Source organism: Heptranchias perlo, chromosome 25, assembly GCF_035084215.1.
Source record: "Heptranchias perlo isolate sHepPer1 chromosome 25, sHepPer1.hap1, whole genome shotgun sequence".
NCBI classification, from domain to species: domain Eukaryota; kingdom Metazoa; phylum Chordata; class Chondrichthyes; order Hexanchiformes; family Hexanchidae; genus Heptranchias; species Heptranchias perlo.
Genome location: NC_090349.1, coordinates 2,436,360 through 2,455,290, shown reverse-complemented (window position 1 = coordinate 2,455,290; position 18,931 = coordinate 2,436,360). Strand labels below are relative to the sequence as shown.

The following is an 18,931-nucleotide window of genomic DNA, read 5'->3' as shown; positions in this document are numbered from 1 at the left end:
ATAAACCTCGCCCGTGTTGGTCTCGCAGGTCACGACGTGGCCCTCGGCCTCATGAAGCACTTTAATGGGGACTCCGATCGACATGATGCGGCGACACTCGACTCCGTCTCCAGGCCCGAAACTCACCGCGCGCTTTGGGTCTTAAAAGGTCCTCCGCCGTCCCAGGAGTCAGTGCGAGGAAAGGTCTTCCAGCTTCCCAGGAGGCAGTGCGAGGAAAGGTCTTCCAGCTTCCCAGGAGGCAGTGCGAGGAAAGGTCTTCCAGCTTCCCGGGAGGCAGTGCGAGGAAAGGTCTTCCAGCTTCCCAGGGTACCTGGCACCGACCATTAACCGGAAGCTCCCCTTCGCCTCTCCCAATGAGTCCGACACAAACCCCTTCCCCCGGCAAAGAAGCGCCACATTCGTTCCGCGCTGTTCCTGCCAACGCCGCTCCGGAAGTGTTTCTTTTTGCCCCCTGCAATGGCGGCTGGACGGTATTTTACCCCAGCGCCCGCCGACCTTTCGGTGCCAGACGGGGAGAGGTGGCCGGTAAAGAAATAAACAAAGCTCGCGGTTTACGGGCCCAGACCTCGGACTTTCGCCAGCGCCGGGTTGTCAGGGAGTGTGTAACCGCGACAACGGTCCCCCCGGCCCGGGGAGAAGCAGCGGCCGCGACCATGAAACCCAGTGATCCGGACATCCTGAGGGGTAAATGTGTAAACCGCGCAGGGCCCGAGTGCCCCCGTCCTCGTCCCGGGCCTGGGCTCAGACTCTGGGCGTTGCCTCACCCGAGACTCTGACGGGATATTCAACCGCGGGGGCCATCACCTCTCAAACGCCTTCCAACCGGGGCGGTGGGCGGCGATCAGCACCGACCCCCAGCCCAGAGACCCCCGAGATCAGCACCGACCCCCAGCCCAGAGACCCCCGAGATCAGCACCGACCCCCAGCCCAGAGACCCCGAGATCAGCACCGACCCCCAGCCCAGAGACCCCCGAGATCAGCACCGACCCCCAGCCCAGAGACCCCCAAGATCAGCACCGACCCCCAGCCCAGAGACCCCGAGATCAGCACCGACCCCCAGCCCAGAGACCCCGAGATCAGCACCGACCCCCAGCCCAGAGACCCCGAGATCAGCACCGACCCCCAGCCCAGAGACCCCCGAGATCAGCACCGACCCCCAGCCCAGAGACCCCGAGATCAGCACCGACCCCCAGCCCAGAGACCCCGAGATCAGCACCGACCCCCAGCCCAGAGACCCCCAAGATCAGCACCGACCCCCAGCCCAGAGACCCCGAGATCAGCACCGACCCCCAGCCCAGAGACCCCGAGATCAGCACCGACCCCCAGCCCAGAGACCCCGAGATCAGCACCGACCCCCAGCCCAGAGACCCCCGAGATCAGCACCGACCCCCAGCCCAGAGACCCCGAGATCAGCACCGACCCCCAGACCCTGAGCTGGGTTATTTATAAATAATCCAGTTAGTCTCTCACCGGTGGAGCCTCCTCAGTATTGGGGGTCAGGGGAGGGGCGCGGTGACGGTCTAAACCTTCTTGGTTTGATGAGCAGTGACAAATGGTGTCCCCTGGGGATTGATGCTGGGCTCCAGTCTTTCACCCCTTACCAAATGATCCAGATTTGGGAATTAAGCAGAGAGGATTTAGGTTGCAGGAGATACGGAACCAGGAAGCACAGTGAATTGTAAAGGATAGCAGGAAATAGTAGAAGCATATAGATAGATAAAGCAAGTGAGCAGAGCAATGGCCGATGCAGTGTAATGTAACAAAGTGTCAGGTTATCACTTTGCATGTGAGACAGAAGTATGATCTAAATGGGAAGTCACAAATGACATCCTATGTGACTATGAATGTGGAAACTCTCCCTCCTCATCCTTCTCGACGTATCTGCACAACGTCAGGTTCCACATGTACGCTGACGACACCCAGCTCTACCTCACAACCTCCTTCCTCAACCCCTCCACTGTCTGATTTGTCACACTGCTTGTCCGACATCCAGTACTGGATGAGCAAAAATTTCCTCCAACTAAATATTGGGAAGACCGAAGCCACTGTCTTTGGTCCCCACCAAACTCCGTTCCCCAGCCACTGACTCCATCCCTCTCCCTGGCCACTGTCTGAGGCTGAACCAGACCATTCGCAACCGTGGCATCCTATTGGACCCTGAGGTGAGCTTCTAACCCCATATCCTCTCCATCACCAAGACCGTCGACTTCCACCTCCGTAACATTGGCGGTCTCCGCCTCTGCCTCAACTCATCTGCTGCTAAAACCCTCATCCATGCCTTTGTTACCTGTAGACTCGACTACTGCAACGCTCTCCTGGCTGGTCCCCCATCTTCCACCCTCCATAAACCTGAGCTCATCCAAAACTCTACTGTCCATATTCTAACTCGCACCAAGTCCCATTCACCCAACACCCCTGTGCTTGCTGACCATTCGGTTCCATTGGCTCCCCATTCGGGAACGCCTCGATTTTAAAAATCCCTCCTCGGCCTCGCCCCTCCCTGTCTCTGTAACCTCCTCCAGCCCTACAAACCTCCGAGATCTCTGCGCTCCTCTAATTCTGGCCTCTTGCGCATCCCTAATTTCCTTTGCTCCACCATTAGTGGCCATGTCTTCAGCTGCCTCGGCCCTAAGCTCTGGAATTCCCTCCCTAAACCACCCTACCTCTCTCCTCCTTTAAGACTCTCCTTAAAACCTACCTCTTTGACCAAGCTTTTACTCACCTGTCCTACTGTCTCCTTATAAAAACAGAAAATGCTGGATTCCAGTTCTGATGAAAGGTCTTTGACCTGAAACGTTAACTCTGTTTCTTTCTCCACAGATGCTGCCTCACTTGCTGAGCTTCTCTAGCATTTTCTGGTTTTATTTCAGATTTCCAGCATCTGCAATATTTTGCTTTTGATCTAATATCTCCCTATGTGGCTCGGTGTCAATTTTTGTCTGGTAACGCTCCTGTGAAGCACCTTGGGACGTTTTACTACATTAAAGGCGCTATATAAATGCAAGTTGTTGTTGTACTGGGGGGCTTGATGATGGGACTATGGTCTCAATGGGGAAGTATTGGGGGGCTGGATCAACAAAGGGTTTTTAGGGGTTCGCATGTGTATATAAAGTGTTCAAAAGGCTTATGGGATGCTGGGTTTCATCACAAGAGGCGTAGAATATAAAAGCAAAGAAGTGCTAATGCAGTTATACCGAGCTGGGCAGACCTCAGCTGGAACATTGTGGTGAGTTTTGGGTGCTCACCTTAGGAAGGATATACCGGGTGGAGAACATTGGACTTCAACCCACAACCTTCTGATCGAGAGGCGAGAGTGCTACCCACTGAGCCATGGCTGTCACCTACATTTATTCTAATAGTTCATGGTTTGGTGTGAGAGGGAGCTGTGTGTAACTCTCCACATGGAGAATGGTAAAGGCAGTTATTAGTTCTGTGCTGTGAACATTCAGCCTTGGTGTTGCTGCACAAACTTGTTAAAATCCAGATGATGAACATGTTCTGTCTTCTTTTCCTCTTATCTCCCCTCCCAGATGACCTGGTTCAGCTGAACGTTCCTGTGATTCAGCAGTCGTTTCACTGGGATTGTGGACTCGCCTGCTCCAGAATGGTGCTGCAGTAAGTACCCTCAGGGACATCGCCCATTTACACCCTGACCATTTCTCCCATCCCCGCTCAAACCCTAATGCACGACATTGTTTCTCGAGAATCTGTTTCTCAAATGTTTTCACCGGCTTACGTCCTTTATAACCCTCGGCTAATGGATGAAGAATGCAGGAGGCATAGACAGACTGGCAGAATGGGTGAACTGGCTGGCAGAGCGGGCAGACAGGCGGCAGATGCAGTTTAATACAGAGAACTGTGAAGTAGGACATTTTTGTAAACAGAGCAGCGACAGGAAGTGTACCTTGAAAGGTAAGATCCTTAACCCAACGCAGTGCTCACCAAACTCTGCAGATTGCTGTGTGTGTGGCTGAGCCACACAGAGCAGAAGGGCCCACGTCCAGCCCTCGGCCTGCTCTGAGCTAGTCGATCTCGCTCCGGGGACCATTTCAGGCTCTGCCATCGGCCTCAAATCCCCTGGGCTGGGGACAGGAGCAATCGGCTGAGATTTTAATTCCTGATTGTTATCGAGGGATCGCTGCTGAACGATGCAGGGGGTAAGAACGAGATGAGGCTGAGCTGTGATCTTCTTTCCCCCACCACCCCACCACAGTTGATAGGCACCTGACATATTTAACCAGAGCTTTTCATGAATATAACACAGGAAAAAAAATCAGGCTGGGTGTCTGGGAACATAGGAACAGGAGAAGGTCATTTAGCCCCTCGAGCCTGTTCTGCTATTCAATGAGATCATGGTTGATATGTGACCTAATTCCTCAGCCCCATATCCCTTAAACCTTTGGTTAACAAAAATCTATCAATCTCAGATTTAAAGTTAACTATTGAGCTGGCATCAGCTGCCGTTTGCGGAAGAGAATTCCAAACTTCTACCGTCCTTTGTGTGTAGAAGTGTTTCCTAACTTCACTCCTGAAAGTCCTGGTTCTAATTTTTAGGCCATGTCCCCTAGTCCTAGACTCCCCAACCAGCGGAAATAGTTTCTCTCTCTCTACCCTATCAGTTCCCCTTAATATCTTGAAAACTTCGATCAAATCACCCCTTAATTGTCTAAACTCCAGAGAGAACAACCCTAGTTTGTGTAATCTCTCCTCGTAATTTAATGCTTGGATCTCAGCTATCAGTAAATCTACGCTGCACTCCCTCCAAGGCCTTCCTAAGGTGCGGTGCCCAGAACTGAACACAGTTTTCCAGGTGTGCTCTAACCGGGATTTTGTATAGCTGTAGCACAACTTCTACCCCCTTGTACTCTAGTCCTCTAGATAGAAAGGCAAGCAATCCATTAGCCTTATTGATTATTTTCTGAACCTGTCCATGACATTTTAATGATCTATGTACATGGACCCCTAAGTCTCTCTGAACCTCCACTGTTTCGAGCTTTTCACCATTTAGAAAGTACTCTGATCCTTTCTCGGTCCAAAGTGGATGACCTCACACTTGTCTGCATTGAAATCCATTTGCCACAGTTTGGCCCATTCACTTAATCTATTAATATCTCTCTGTAATTTAATGCTTCCATCTACACTGCTTAGGATGCTGCCTATCTTTGTGTCATCGACAAACTTGGATATGTGGCTCTCTATCTCGTCATCTAAGTTAATAAATTTAGTGAATAGTTGAGGCCCCAACACAGATCCCTGTGGGACTCCCCTAATCACATCCTGCCCATTTGAGTACCTGCCCATTATCCCTACTCTCTGTCTCCAGTCACTCAGCCAATTTCCTAACCAAGTCAATAATTTGCCCTCAATTCCATGAGCTTCAACTTTAGTTAACAGTCTTTTATGAGGGAGTTTATCGAATGCCTTCTAGAAGTCCATATAAACAACATCCATAAACATTCCCCTGTCCACTACTTTAGTCACCGCTTCAAAAAATTCAGTCAGCTTCGTCAGACATGACCTTCCCTTTACAAATCCACGCTGGCTCTCTCTGAACACCTGGGAAATTTTCAGTTGTTCAGTCATTCTGTCCTTAATTATAGACGCTGGTAATTTCCCAACAGATGTTAGGCTAACTGGTCTATAATCCCCTGGTTTCCCTCTCTCACCTTTCTTAAATAGCAGAGTGACATGTGCAATTTTCCAATCTAAAGGAACGGTTCCTGAATTGAGAGAACTTTGGAAGGTTATAGTTAGGACTTCTACAATGTTCTCACCTACTTCCTTTAAAACCCTTGGATGGAAACCATCTGGTCCTGGGGATTTGTCACTTTTTATTGCAATTATTTTCTTCGGTCCTGTTAAGGTGCTTACGTTAATTATGGTGATGCCCCATCCCTGATTCAAAATTAGTTTCCTTGGGGTGTCTGGCATGTTATCCTCTTCCTCTACTGTAAATACTGACGCAAAGTAATTATTTAACATGTCCATTTCCTTATTTTCATTTACAGTATCACCATTATCAGTTTTTAAGGGGCCCACATTGCTCTTGACCAGCCTCTTTTTCCTAATATAATTGTAGACATTTTTTGTGTTGATTTTGATAGCCTTTGCAAGTTTCTTTTCATACTCCCTTTTTGTAGCTGTTTTGTCAACCTTTGCAGTTCTTTTTTCTCTCCCAGTTGCCAGGATTTGTGCTTTTTTTTGCATTTTTGTTTGCTTTTTCTTTTAGTTTTATGTTGTCCCTTACCTCTTTTGTCATCCGTGGTTGCTTCTATTGGGCAAGTGGAGCTCTTTCCCCTTAGGGGTATAAACTGATTCTGTATCACGTTAAATTCTTTTTTGAACACCTCCCACTGATCTTCTGTCGTTTTATCCATTAACAGATTTGCCCAGTTCATTGTGGACAGTCTCTGTCTCATCCCGCTGAAGTCGACTTTACCTAAATTTAGAATCTTAGTAGCCGTTACGGGTTTCTCCCACTGTCTGATTAACGGTACAGTCTGGTAACTCCCAGCTGTAATCCTTTCTGTCTCCCCCTGTCCCTTGTAAAGGTACCTCCATCCTGTGAGTGAGAAAGAGTTCCAGACTGCCTGCTGGAGTGTGCAGCTCAATGAAAGTGTCTGGACGATAGACCTGGCTTACCTGATGCAGCAGTTTGGTGTTGTGCACAGGTTCTGCACACAGACCCTGGGGGTGGACAAGGGTTATCGATATCAGGTGAGCTCGCAATTACTCTCCCCACACACACCGAGTATAACCGCAGCATCTTACTTTCCAGTGGTCTCCTCCCACTGTGAGGTATTTTCGCCCTTTCCTACTGCCCCCTCCTTCTGACAGTCCATTACTAATCTAAAGCTGTAACAAAAGTCTCTTCTTTCTCCAATTGTAATCCCTTCCACCCCTGGATGTGCTGACTGTTACTGGAGTACGGTTCCATTGATACTGCAGCCCTCTGACACCTCACCCAACTGCCCGTTCTTCATGCCCGAGCCTACGCGTGAAGGCAGGTTATTCAACCACAGCGACCCAGTCTGGCCCTGTCCTAACCCCACGTTCACCCACTCAGTTTCTGGCGGGACTTGGTGTTTAGGGAGCAGGGACATCTCTCCCCACCCCAGGGCTAAATTGCTTGCTCCATTGGTTCTGTTTGTTTCAGCAATATCTACAGCATTTACAGGGGGCTTCTTAATTCAACACGAATGCTCATGTCACTGAACAAAATCCTAACAGTTGCAGCCCGCATTACACTGAGGAGTGAGTGAATGAATGGAGCCTCGTCTCTCTCTCTCACCTTGTTCCTCTTCCCAATGTATAAAATTGAGACTGTCCTGAATATTACAATGTAGATTGCTCCAGTCATTCTGTGCTCGTTTCTGTCCCCATTTTTGATCATACTGTTAGAATCCTTCCCCCGTCCTTCCACAACTTCATTTTACCACAGTCTATTGCATAGATTCGAGGCAGCCCACGCTCCAACCTCTGCAGAGGACTGAATTATTTTTACCTCACTGTTATCTAATCCAGAAACTTTTCTGTACTTCAAATGATCCTGGGGTGGGGGAGAGATTCCTCTGATGCCTTTCCCCTGGGTGACAGGTGTTTAAGGATGGAGTTATATGTCTGATGTCAATTGTTAGAGAGGATTAGTGACTTGTATTTATATAGTGCCTTATCACCTCCAACACTTTACATCACATTATAACACTAATCATCATCCGTGTCTTTAACTGTTGCCTGTGTCTCAGTCTTTGTCCATCTGTTGTTTGAAAGCCAGAATCCCGCTGTCTGATCAGGATCTTCAGTGTCTCGATTCCTGATGCTGATTATCCCAGTTCTGTACTGGCACTTTGACCCCTTAGTCAGGCCTTTGTCATTGTCAGTGGTCAGATTAAAAAGAACGTGCATTTATATATCGCCTTTCACAACCTCAGGATGTCCCAAAGCGCTTTACAGCCAGTGAAGTACTTTAGAAGTGCAGTCACTATTTTAATGTAGGAAATGCGTCAGCCAACTTGCACACAGCAAGATCCCACAGACAGCAATGAAATTAATGACCAGATAAATTGTTTAAGTGGTGTTGATTGAGGGATAAATATTGATCAGGGCACCAGGAGAACTCCTAATGCACCTGGCACCTGGTACGGGATGTAAAAGTGCTGTGGAGCAGCAACCATGTTAATCTCATCCTGTTGGAGCTGAGGGTTTTTCCTTTGCAAAATCATTCAAAGAGACTGTTCACAGCACAATTGTTACAACCAAACAACGCACAACGATATATTAAAACCAGCCAGCAAAGACTGTCATACAGCATTAAAGCCTCTTTCTTTAATCTCTTTGAGAATCTAAATAGAAGGCAGTCGAGGGATCTCATGCGATGGTGCTAATGGTGAGTTGGCGGTTTTCGAATAGCGGGAGTGTTATTCCAAGTAGTATTATCAGGAACACTGACCTATCAGCAATGAGGGGTGTTCCTGGGAGGGCTGGGATGGGATTTCAGGGTCTCGAAGTATTTTGAGCACCCCAGGATCTGAGTGTTGGGATAGGAGGTCCTGGGAACTGGGATTTCTGGGAGAAGGGGTTCCTGGGATCTGGGAAGCGAGGTCTCGGGTTCTGGGAGCGTTGGTGAATGATCGTAGGATCAGGAAGCACTGGGAATGTGGTCCATGCGTTGGTAAGTACTGAGAGGGGTCGTGAGATCTGGGAGTTGAGGGGAACATAAGAACAGGAGTAGGCCATTTAACCCCTCGAGCGTGTCCCACCATTCAATGAGATCATGGCTGATCTGTGACCTAACTCCATATACCCGCCTGAACCAAAGGTATTAAGGGATATGGGGCTAACAAAAAATCTATCAATCTCAGATTTAAAGTTAACAATTGAGCTAGCATCAACTGCCATTTGTGGAATAGATTACCAAACTTCTGCCACTCTGTGTGTAGAAATGTTTCCTAACTTCACTCCTGTTAAGTCCTGGTTCTAATTTTTAGGCTATGTCCCCTGGTCCTAGACTCCCCAACCAGCGGATATAGTTTCTCTCTATCTTCCCTATCAGTTCCCCCTATTTCGATCAAATCACCCCTTAATTGTCTAAACTCCAGGGAATACAACCCTAGTTTGTGTAATCTCTCCTCATAATTTAACCTTTGAAGCTCAGGTATCATTCCAGTAAATCTGCGCTACATTCCCTACAAGGCCAACATATCCTTCCTCAGGTGTGGGGCCCAGAACTGAACAAAGTTTTCCAGGTGTGGTCTAACCAGGGCTTTGTATAACTGTAGCATAACTTGTACCCCCTTGTACTCTAGTCCTCTAGATATAAAGGCCAGCATTCCATTAGCCTTTTTGATTATTTTCTGTACCTGTCCATGACATTTTAATGCTCTATGTACATCGACCCCTAAGTCTCTCTGGATCTCCACTGTTTCGAGCTTTTCACCATTTAGAAAGTACTCTGATCGATCCTTTCTCGGTCCAAAGTGGATGACCTCACACTTGCCTACATTGAAATCCATTTGCCACAGTTTTACCCATTCACTTAATCTATTAATATCTCTCTGTAATTTTATGCTTCCATCTACACTGCTTACAATGCTGCCTATCTTTGTGTCATCGGCAGACTTGGATATGTGGCTGTCTATCCCGTTATCTAAGTCATGGTATCACAGTATCATAGTAGGTACAGCACAGGGGGAGGCCATTCAGCCCAATGTGCCTGTGCCGGCTCTTTGACAGAACTAGTCCCACTGCCCTGCTCTTTCACCATAGCCCTTCAAATTTTTTCCCTTCAACTCCCTTTAGAAAGTTATTATTGAATCTGCTTCCACCATCCGTGCAGGCAGTGCATTCCACATCATTACAACTCACTGCGTAAAAAACATGTTTCCTCATGTCACCTCTGGTTCTTTTGCCGATCACTTTAAATCTGTGACCTCTGGTTACTGACCCTTCTGCCACTGGAAACAGTTTCTCCTTATTTACTCTATCAAAACAGTTCATGATTTTGAACACCTCTATCAAATCTCCTCTTAACCTTCGTTATTCTAAGGAGAACAACCCTAGTTTCTCCAGTCTCTCCACTTAACTGAAGTCCCTCATCCCTGGTACCATTCTAGTAAATCTCTTCTGCACCCTCTCTAAGGCCTTGACATCCTTCCTAAAGTGCGATGCCCAGAATCGAACACAATACTCCAGCTGAGGCCTAACCAGTGTTTTATAAAGGTTTAGCATAACTTCCTTGCTTTTGTACTCTATGCCTCTATTAATAAAGCCCAGGATCCCATATGCTTTTTTAACAGCCTTCTCAACTTGCCCTGCCACCTTCAAAAATTTGTGCACGTACACCCCCAGGTCTCTCTGTTCCTGCACCCCCTTTAAAATTGCACCATTAGTTTATATTGCCTGTCCTCATTCTTCCTAACAAATTGCATCACTTCACACTTCTCTGCATTAAATTTCATCTGCTACGTGTCTGTCCATTTCACCAATCTATGTCCTCCTGAAATCTGTTACTATCCTCTTCACTACTTTTCCAAGTTTAGTGTCATCTGCAGACTTTGAAATTATACCCTCTATACCCAAGTCCAGGTCATTAATATATATCAAAAAGAGCAGTGGTTCTAATATTGACCCCTGGGGAACACCACTGTATACTTCCCTCCAGTCTGAAAAACAACTGTCCATCACTACACCTTGTCAATTTTGTACCTGCCCTGCCACTGTCCCTTTAATCCCATGTCGTGAATAAATACAGTGAATAGTTGAGGCCCCAACACAGATCCCTGTGGGACATCACTAGTCACATCCTGCCAATTGCAGTACCTGCCCATTATCCCTACTCTCTGTCTCCTGCTGTTCATCAAATTTCCTAACCAGGTCAATAATTTGCCCTCAATTCCATGAGCTTCAACATTAGCAAACAGTCTCTTATGAGGGAGTTTATCAAATGCCTTCTGGAAGTCCATATAAACAACATCCATAGACTAGCCACTACTTTAGTCACCTCTTCAAAAAATTCACTCAGGATAGTCAGGCATATACAAATCCATGCTGACTCTGATCAGCTGAAAATTTCTACGGTGTTCAGTCACTCTATCCTTAATTATTGACTCATAATTTCTCGACAACAGATGTTAATGCCCTGGTTTCCCCCTCTCACCTTTCTTAAGAGGGGGAAAGTTTGAGGAAGAGGGTTCTGACATCGAGAGAAGGGGGTATCTGAACATGAAGGGAGGCAGAGTTGGCAATCTTGGGGGTCGTTAGGTTTTGCCGTTATTGGAGGGGAGCAGGGTGTAGCGCTCTATTGGGAGAGGGGCATACGGACAATGGGACCTAACTCCAATCACCAGCGTATTGCTGCCCATTATCTCCTCCCTGACCTGTCTGCAGCCCTCAAGTTCCCCCCTGCCCATTTTCCCCATCAGCAATTCCTGTCTTTACGTCCCTCATTCAACACATTTAAGAGTGTATGTTCTGCTTCTGTGCGCCAAGCACATTGAGTGTGCATATCGGGGAGTTTACACACCTCGAGCCTGTGACTTACTGTCCATTACATGAAACACAAAAAGTTAGCAGGCAGGTACAGCAAGCAATTAGGAAGGCAAATGGCATGTTGGCCTTTATTTCAAGGGGGTTGGAGTACAAGAGTAGGGAAGTTTTACCACAGTTGTACAGGGCTTTGGTGAGACCACACCTGGAGTACTGTGTACAGTTTTGGTCTCCTTATCTAGAATCATAGAATCATAGAAGTTTACAACATGGAAACAGGCCCTTCGGCCCAACATGTCCATGTCGCCCAGTTTATACCACTAAGCTAGTCCCAATTGCCTGCACTTGGCCTATACCCATCTTACCCATGTAACTGTCCAAATGCTTTTTAAAAGACAAAATTGTACCCGCCTCTACTACTGCCTCTGGCAGCTCGTTCCAGACACTCACCACCCTTTGAGTGAAAAAATTGCCCCTCTGGACAGTTTTGGTCTCCTTATCTAAGGAAGGATATACTTGCCTTAGAGGCTGTGCAACGAAGATTCACCAGATTGATTCCTGGGATGAGAGGGTTGTCATATGAGGAGAGTTTGGGTAAAATGGGCCTATACTCTCTGGAGTTTAGAAGAATGAAAGGTGATCTCATTGAAACAAAAAAGATTCTGAGGGGGCTTGACAGGGTCGATACTGAGAGGTTGTTTCCCCTGGCTGGAGAGTCTAGAACTAGGGGGCATGGTCTCAGGATAAGGGGTCGGCCATTTAAGACTGAGATGAGGAGGAATTTCTTCACTCAGAGGGTTGTGAATCTTTGGAATTCTCTACCCCAGAGGGCTGAGGATGCTGAGTCATTGAATATGTTCACGGCTGAGATCGATAGATTTTCGGAGTCTCGGGATACAGGGATCGGGCGGGAAAGTGGAGTTGAGGGCGGAGATCAGCCATGATCTGATTGAATGGCGGAGCAGGCTCGAGGGGCCATCTGGCCTGCTCCTATTTCTTTTATCTTATGTTCTAAGTTTATAATTTTAAAAAATCCTTAACCCTCAAACATCGTTCAGAAGAGTTTTTTGACTGAATTTTCAACAACAATAAAAAGGTGACTAAAATGGAATCCATTTTCGATACACAATCTTTGTTTCCTTTTCTAACTGCTTAAGTTAGACTTAAGTGTTCAGTTCCATTCGCAACCCCTCAGATAATGATGCAGTCTGTGCCCGCATGCAGCAAGACCTGGACAACATCCAGGCTTGGGCTGATAAACGGCAAGTAACATTCGTGGCAGACAAGTGCCAGGCAATGACCATCTCCAACAAGAGAGCGTCTAACCACCTGCCCTTGACATTCGACAGCATTACCATCGCTGAATCCCGCACCATCAACATCCTGGGGGTCACCCTTGACCAGAAACTTAACTGGACCAGCCACAAAAATACAAGAGGTGGTCAGAGGCTGGGTATTCCGTGGCAAGTGACTCACCTCCTGACTCCCCAAAGCCTTTCCACCATTTACAAAGCACAAGTCAGGAGTGTGATGGAATACTCTCCGCTTGCCTGGATGAGTTTAGCTGCAACAACACTTGAAGCTCGATACCATCCAGGATAGAAGCAGCCCGCTTGATTGGCACCCCATCCACCACCCTAAACATCCACTCCCTTCACTACTGGCGCACCGTGGCGGCAGTGTGTACCATCCACAGGATGCACTGCAGCAACTCGCCAAGGCTTCTTCGACAGCACCTCCCAAAGCCGCAACCTCTACCACCTAGAAGGACAAGAGCAGCAGGCACATTGGAACAACACCACCTGCACGTTCCCCTCCAAGTCACACACCATCCCGACTTGGAAATATATCGCCGTTCCTTCATCATCGCTGGGTCAAAATCCCGGAACTCCCTACATAACAGCACTGTGGGAGAACTGTCACCACACGGACTGCAGTGGTTCAAGAAGGCGGCTCACCACCGCCTTCTCAAGAGCAATTAGGGATGGGCAATAAATGCTGGCCTTGCCAGCGACGCACACATCCCACGAATGAATGAAAAAAAGGAATGCCAATCACATGTGCTGCTGATCACAAGTCATGCCTGTGAGAAGTTTATAACAAGCAGCCATTAATAAAGTTCAAGTAAATGTTATCGGTTGCTGAGATAAAGCTTTCAGAATTCAATCTCTTGTTTGAAGAAGTAAAAATTCTGCTCGGATGAGGAGACGTTGGTTCCTGTTGATACATAGATTGCCTGCTGAGAAATGCAACAAGCTGCACCTGCCCAATGCACAGATGTTGCTGTAAGTTCTGTCCAGCAATTCTGAAGAAAAACATCCCGTTGAAGCACAGGCTTTTGTGACAGGCTAATGCCTTGAAGTAAAAACTTTAAGGACGGCATTAAGAAATAAACAAATTGAAGGATAAATTTAATCATGTTACTTTTTATTATGTTAAACATTATTTTGACATCAGAAATTTCACCTACTGAGACATGACAAAAGAAACTTTATTCATAAAAAACTTTGAGTAATTTGGTTCATCGACAAACCATGTAGGTACAATGTTTACATATGGTTTTCCCATTATGGAATGTATACATACAAAATCCCATTATAATTGTTTACGTACAAAGTTTCCATTATAATTGTTGACATAAAAAGTAACATTTGTGGATAGGAAGTACACACAATACCCAAGACTATTAACAGATAACTATCTGTGTCACATGTTTAGTTGTCACTTGAAGTATCTGGCCAGCTATCTCATGGGACTCTATTGAGAATAATTTCTCTGATAGAGAAGTGATGTGTCTTCACTGAACTGATTCCTGTCTTTTCCTTTCCTCAGTCATTCTATCGGAAGCATTTTGACACCGAAGAGGACCGGGTAAATCAGCTGTTTGCTCGTGCGGAAGCAAATGGCGTTCAGGTAGAAAAGAGGTAGGGAGCTGGTGTGCTGTGCGTAACTTTAACGTGATGCCATGATAAATGAGGTAGAATCGAGGCCTGTTCATTTACCAGGTGCACGGATTGGCATTCTGACTCAGAGAGGCTCCAAGGATGGCTGGTGTGGGATGTGGGGAGTTCCTTTCGGTTGGTGAAGTTAAGGGGGGTATTTGGACAGAAGAGAGACAGCTTTACTCTATCAAGTTTCAGAAATTAAACACCAATTTACTCAGATAAATGCCAATTCCTTATTTCCTTTTCCCCTCTCACCGTAACTTAACACGGCTGAAAGAAATGAATGAACCCATTATTAATAAATGGCAGGATCTAAGAATTAGGAGCAGGAGTAGGCCATGCGGCCCCTCGAGCCTGCTGCACCATTCATTTAGATCGTGGCTGATCTTCAACCTCAACTCCACTTTCCCGCCCGATCCCCATATCCCTCGATTCCCACAGAGACCAAAAATGTATCGCTCTCAGCCCAGGACCTCGGGATTACAGCATATGATTGGCTGTCGGTTACTTTGTGGCCTGGCGACTGGCTCTTAGATGTACTGGTCAGAGTCCCTCCCTCCCTCCTGGACATTTCCACAGCCTCCTCCTCCTCCCCCTCTTGGATTCCCCCCCCCCACCACCTTTATCTTTTTGAAAGCACCTGATCCTTTTCAAGGCCCGTTGCCTTTAATTCAGAGATCTCTCTTTCTAAACCCCGTAATGTGCCGTGTTGCCCGTCTTTATGTCCTGATCTCTCCCATTGTTCACTTTCTTCCTTCCCCGAGGTCTTTTCTCCAAAGCTCTGTGTCTCCACTATTCTTTTCTCTCTACACGTCAGCTCATAATTTAAACCAATCCGTTCCACACACAAAATCCATCCCCCTAAACATACACTACCCCGTTATTTCCTCCACCCCTCAACTATTCACTGCCCTCCCTCTTTCCTACTGTACCCCAATTACTAACTACCCCAAACATACTCAACCTTTCCTTACCAATACTCTCAACTCCTCATTTCTCCAACCCACTTAAATCTTCTGAACCTGTACAAAACAAACTCAGACCCACAAAACACATCCTCTGTAACGATTATCACGTCACAGTTACCGTGGGCCACTATCACAGGAGACTGATCCCTAGTAATATCCAAAAGTTTAGTGTACATCGTGTACTTCTGATTCTGATAAGATACTTGCTTCCTGTCACACTTTCCACATCCTCTGACTTACTATGAGCAGCACCATCTTAAAGTGAAAACTAATCGTTTCTAACGGGCTGTTCCTGCTCATATTAAGAACATCTGTTTTTGTTTCCACTGCTTGGCTTTTGTGAGCCAGTGACACAAAAAACTTAGCTCCAAATTTCAATTTGATGCCTATTGTTTTATTTTGATAGGATATCGCCCAGGCGAGGGGTAACAGTGGGTCATAGAAGGTACCAGAGCAAATCGGGAACCCTCACTGAAGTAGAGGCATGTCCGAACCTGGTACCACAGAACTGCTGTACTAGTCCCAAGGCTGTCTCACCCAGCAGAGTTAACAATGACTCGAATCCTAACTTCATAAGAAGTGGTTGGCCAGGGACCTGGTGGTCCATACAATTGGCAGACCTTGTACATCTACTGGCTGCATCGCTCTGGGCAAAGCAAGGCAGTCAGGGTGGGGATTGGGTTAATTGGAATCTGTCTCGGTGTTTAATCATTCTCTCTATCTGTCCCTGAAACAGGTCGGTCACCATTCAGGAGATGCAGGAGCACCTAGCCCAGGGCCATGTGGTCATTGTTTTGGTGAATGCAGTGCTGCTGGTCTGTGACCTCTGCCCAGCCCCAGTCAAGTTCTGTTGCCTCCTGCCCATTGGACAGAAGTGTTTCTGCAGGAAGCCGGATTATCAGGGACATTTTATTGTGGTGTGCGGCTACAACAGGAACTCGGGCTGCATCTTCTACAATAACCCAGCTTATGCTGACCGTAAGTGGGGCTCAGCAATCGTTCGGAGGGGAGGGGAGAAGGAGCTTCCCTGGTGCGACAGAAGTTGTTGGTGTGTCACTCTGCTCACGGCTGCTAGTCCTGTGGAACCTCACCAATTTCCCTCCAACGCCCCACCAATTTACCCCTTCCACCATTATCCTTTGGGAAATATCCTATCTGGCTCAGAGCACTTCTCTGACCCTTTTAACTTATCAAGTAGGAAAGAAAAGAATTTGCAGGACATCCCAAAGCGCTTTGCATCCAATGAAGTACTTGTGAATGTAGTCACTTGTAATGTAGGAAATGTGGCAGCCAATTTGTGTTCAGCAAGATCCCACAAACAGTAAAATGATAATGACCAGATAATCTGTTTTAGTGATATTGGTTGAGGGACAAATATTGGCCTGGACACAGAGAGACAACTCCCCTGCTTTTCTTCGAATATTGTCATGGGATCTTTCATGTCCACCTGAGGTGGCAGATGGGGCCTTGGTTCAACATCTCAGCCAAAAGACGGCACTTCCGACAGTGCAGCACTCCCTCAGTACTACACTGGAGTATCAGCCTAGATTACGGCCTCAAGTCTCTGGAGTGGGATTTGAACCCATGACCTTTCGACTCAGAGGCGAGAGTGCTACTCACTGAGCCACACGAGCTGCCAAGTATATTACAGAAACTGGTCAGCAAGACAGTTATCCTCTTTAGTGTATGTTTCTGGTGAATATTAATTTAATATTTCAACTACTTTCTCTTCCTTTTGTTACTTTTTCTTTCAGTTCTAACTTCCTCTCATTGAGTCTTTAACTGTTGTGATACTGGAAGAATGTTTTCAGTGTTGTGTTTCCCACCTTCAGTGATACTCCTCGCCTGGGCTCGACTTCCATCTCTAATGCCTCCTTTAACCTGTTAAGTAAATTCCTAAGTTCCCCTCAGAGTTCTCCACTCCTTGTCTTGTTGTCGTTTCTACATACCCCTCCATTTTGGGGGCTGCTAATTGGGCTTGGACTGCAATTGACCTCCGTACCCAAGCTAGGGTAGGGGCCAAGTATCCTTGTGTGTCCGCCTGCATGCATCACGTTGGCTGAGGACGCAATCTGGCTTGGCTGTGACACCCACTGTGGTAGAATAGTTAGCTGATTCTTGGGTGGATTCTGACTCTGCGAAGGTGGAGGGGGGCTGCCGATGTCAGTGGGCCCTTATCCCAGCAGGACTCAGAGCCTCGGAGAAAATTTGAAATAGCAAAAAGCAAGCAGTTTTTGAGTCGAGCGCTCGTTGACACTTGCCCTGTTCCTGCTCCACAGGAGTCTGCTGCACTACTGTAAGTAACTTCAACGAAGCCCGTATGAGCTACGGAACAGACGAAGACATCCTGTTTGTTTACAAGGACAGCTGATTGCAGCGTCACACGGCAGAACTCTCCCTCCAGTTCCAACACGTACTACCTAAGGATGTAGGAAGGTGGTGGTGTTGTGATACATCCCTCGATTTGCACAGAGCGTCTCCGATTCTCGCCGCTGCTCAGCGCTCAAGGCCTGATTGCCCTTAATGATGGTCACAGATTGGTCAGGTCCTTCGTGTGATTCCTCCCCTTTTACCCTGCTCGAGACTGGAGTGCCACTCGAAACATGCCAATGAATCTCGCTGCAAAATCATGTCATGAAGAAATGTAACTCGATCCAGTACAGGAATCGCACATCCCACCCCTTCACTCCCCCCACCCTGGTTTCCTTTGACCTCTCACTTCTTGCTGTTTACAGAACACTGAGTTAAACCGGTTTTAAATGCCAGAGACAAACCTGACTATTTCAATGTTTTGGACCGTATTATAGAACTACAGAAAGCTTTAACTCCAGTAAAGGCTTTGGTTTCACACCTTAAGATGCTGCTACACGATGATTACTGTTTTTTTTAGTGGGGGGGGGGGGGGGGGGGCGGGGAATTGGCAGGCACAAGTTCTCTATTTTAATATAGCAAAGTACAGAATGTAGTATTTTGTTGGTTGCCGGCTTGTTTCAGGGTCGGTTTTGCTGAGTGACCTTTAATCGGAGGTCAGTCTCCTCTGGCCTCACTTCCGCTGAGCATCGAGACTCAACAACCAACTGCAGCCACGGATATCCAGGGAGCTCAGGGTCTGCCTCCCGTACACAAGGGGCAGCTTCAAGTGCCTGCGTGCCTTGGCGGGTCACTGTTCAATAGGTTAGCCACCCACTGCAGTCCCTGCCTGTCGATCCAGGGCATCGAGCACACTAACTGTGGAGCAGTCTGCAGCCCAGGGGCACACGCTGACTCCGGCTGTTGGGGGTGAGGAGGGAAGAATCAGTCCGTCAGATCCCACCTTGGCCAGGACTGCGATCGTCATCTGCCCAGCTTTCCAATAGGATTCGAGGCATAAAGTGCTACGGGATACATTCTCCTCAGTGTCTAGAAGTTGTTTTTTTTTTAAGAAATAATGATCATTTAGCAAAGAATTTCCTTTAACTTTAGAGAGGAAAATATATCCAAACAAACTACTTATAAATCATGATGTGGAGATGCCGGTGATGGACTGGGGTTGAC

The 18,931-nt window shown here is 47.2% G+C and overlaps 1 protein-coding gene across 1 annotated transcript; it reads left to right on the top strand.

Annotated features, from left to right (window-relative positions):
* The first annotated feature begins 322 nt into the window (after positions 1-322).
* Positions 323-18,263, top strand: LOC137341929 (protein GUCD1-like). The gene is made up of 6 exons (XM_068005435.1): positions 323-684; positions 3,531-3,615; positions 6,552-6,717; positions 14,317-14,408; positions 16,134-16,375; positions 17,677-18,263. Exons 1-6 carry the CDS (start codon positions 354-356, stop codon positions 17,766-17,768), a joined length of 1,008 nt encoding a protein of 335 aa, XP_067861536.1. The 5' UTR covers positions 323-353; the 3' UTR covers positions 17,769-18,263.
* Positions 18,264-18,931: the final 668 nt, after the last annotated feature.

What these genes read in the sequence shown, in the direction of transcription:
- LOC137341929 (XM_068005435.1), top strand. Translation starts at nt 354, where the DNA reads ATGAGTCCGACACAAACCCCTTCCCCCGGCAAAGAAGCGCCACATTCG. An exon ending in TGCTCCAGAATGGTGCTGCA is followed by an intron (nt 3,616 to 6,551) that starts GTAAGTACCCTC and finishes TCCCTTGTAAAG; the next exon opens with GTACCTCCATCCTGTGAGTG. An exon ending in ACAAGGGTTATCGATATCAG is followed by an intron (nt 6,718 to 14,316) that starts GTGAGCTCGCAA and finishes TCCTTTCCTCAG; the next exon opens with TCATTCTATCGGAAGCATTT.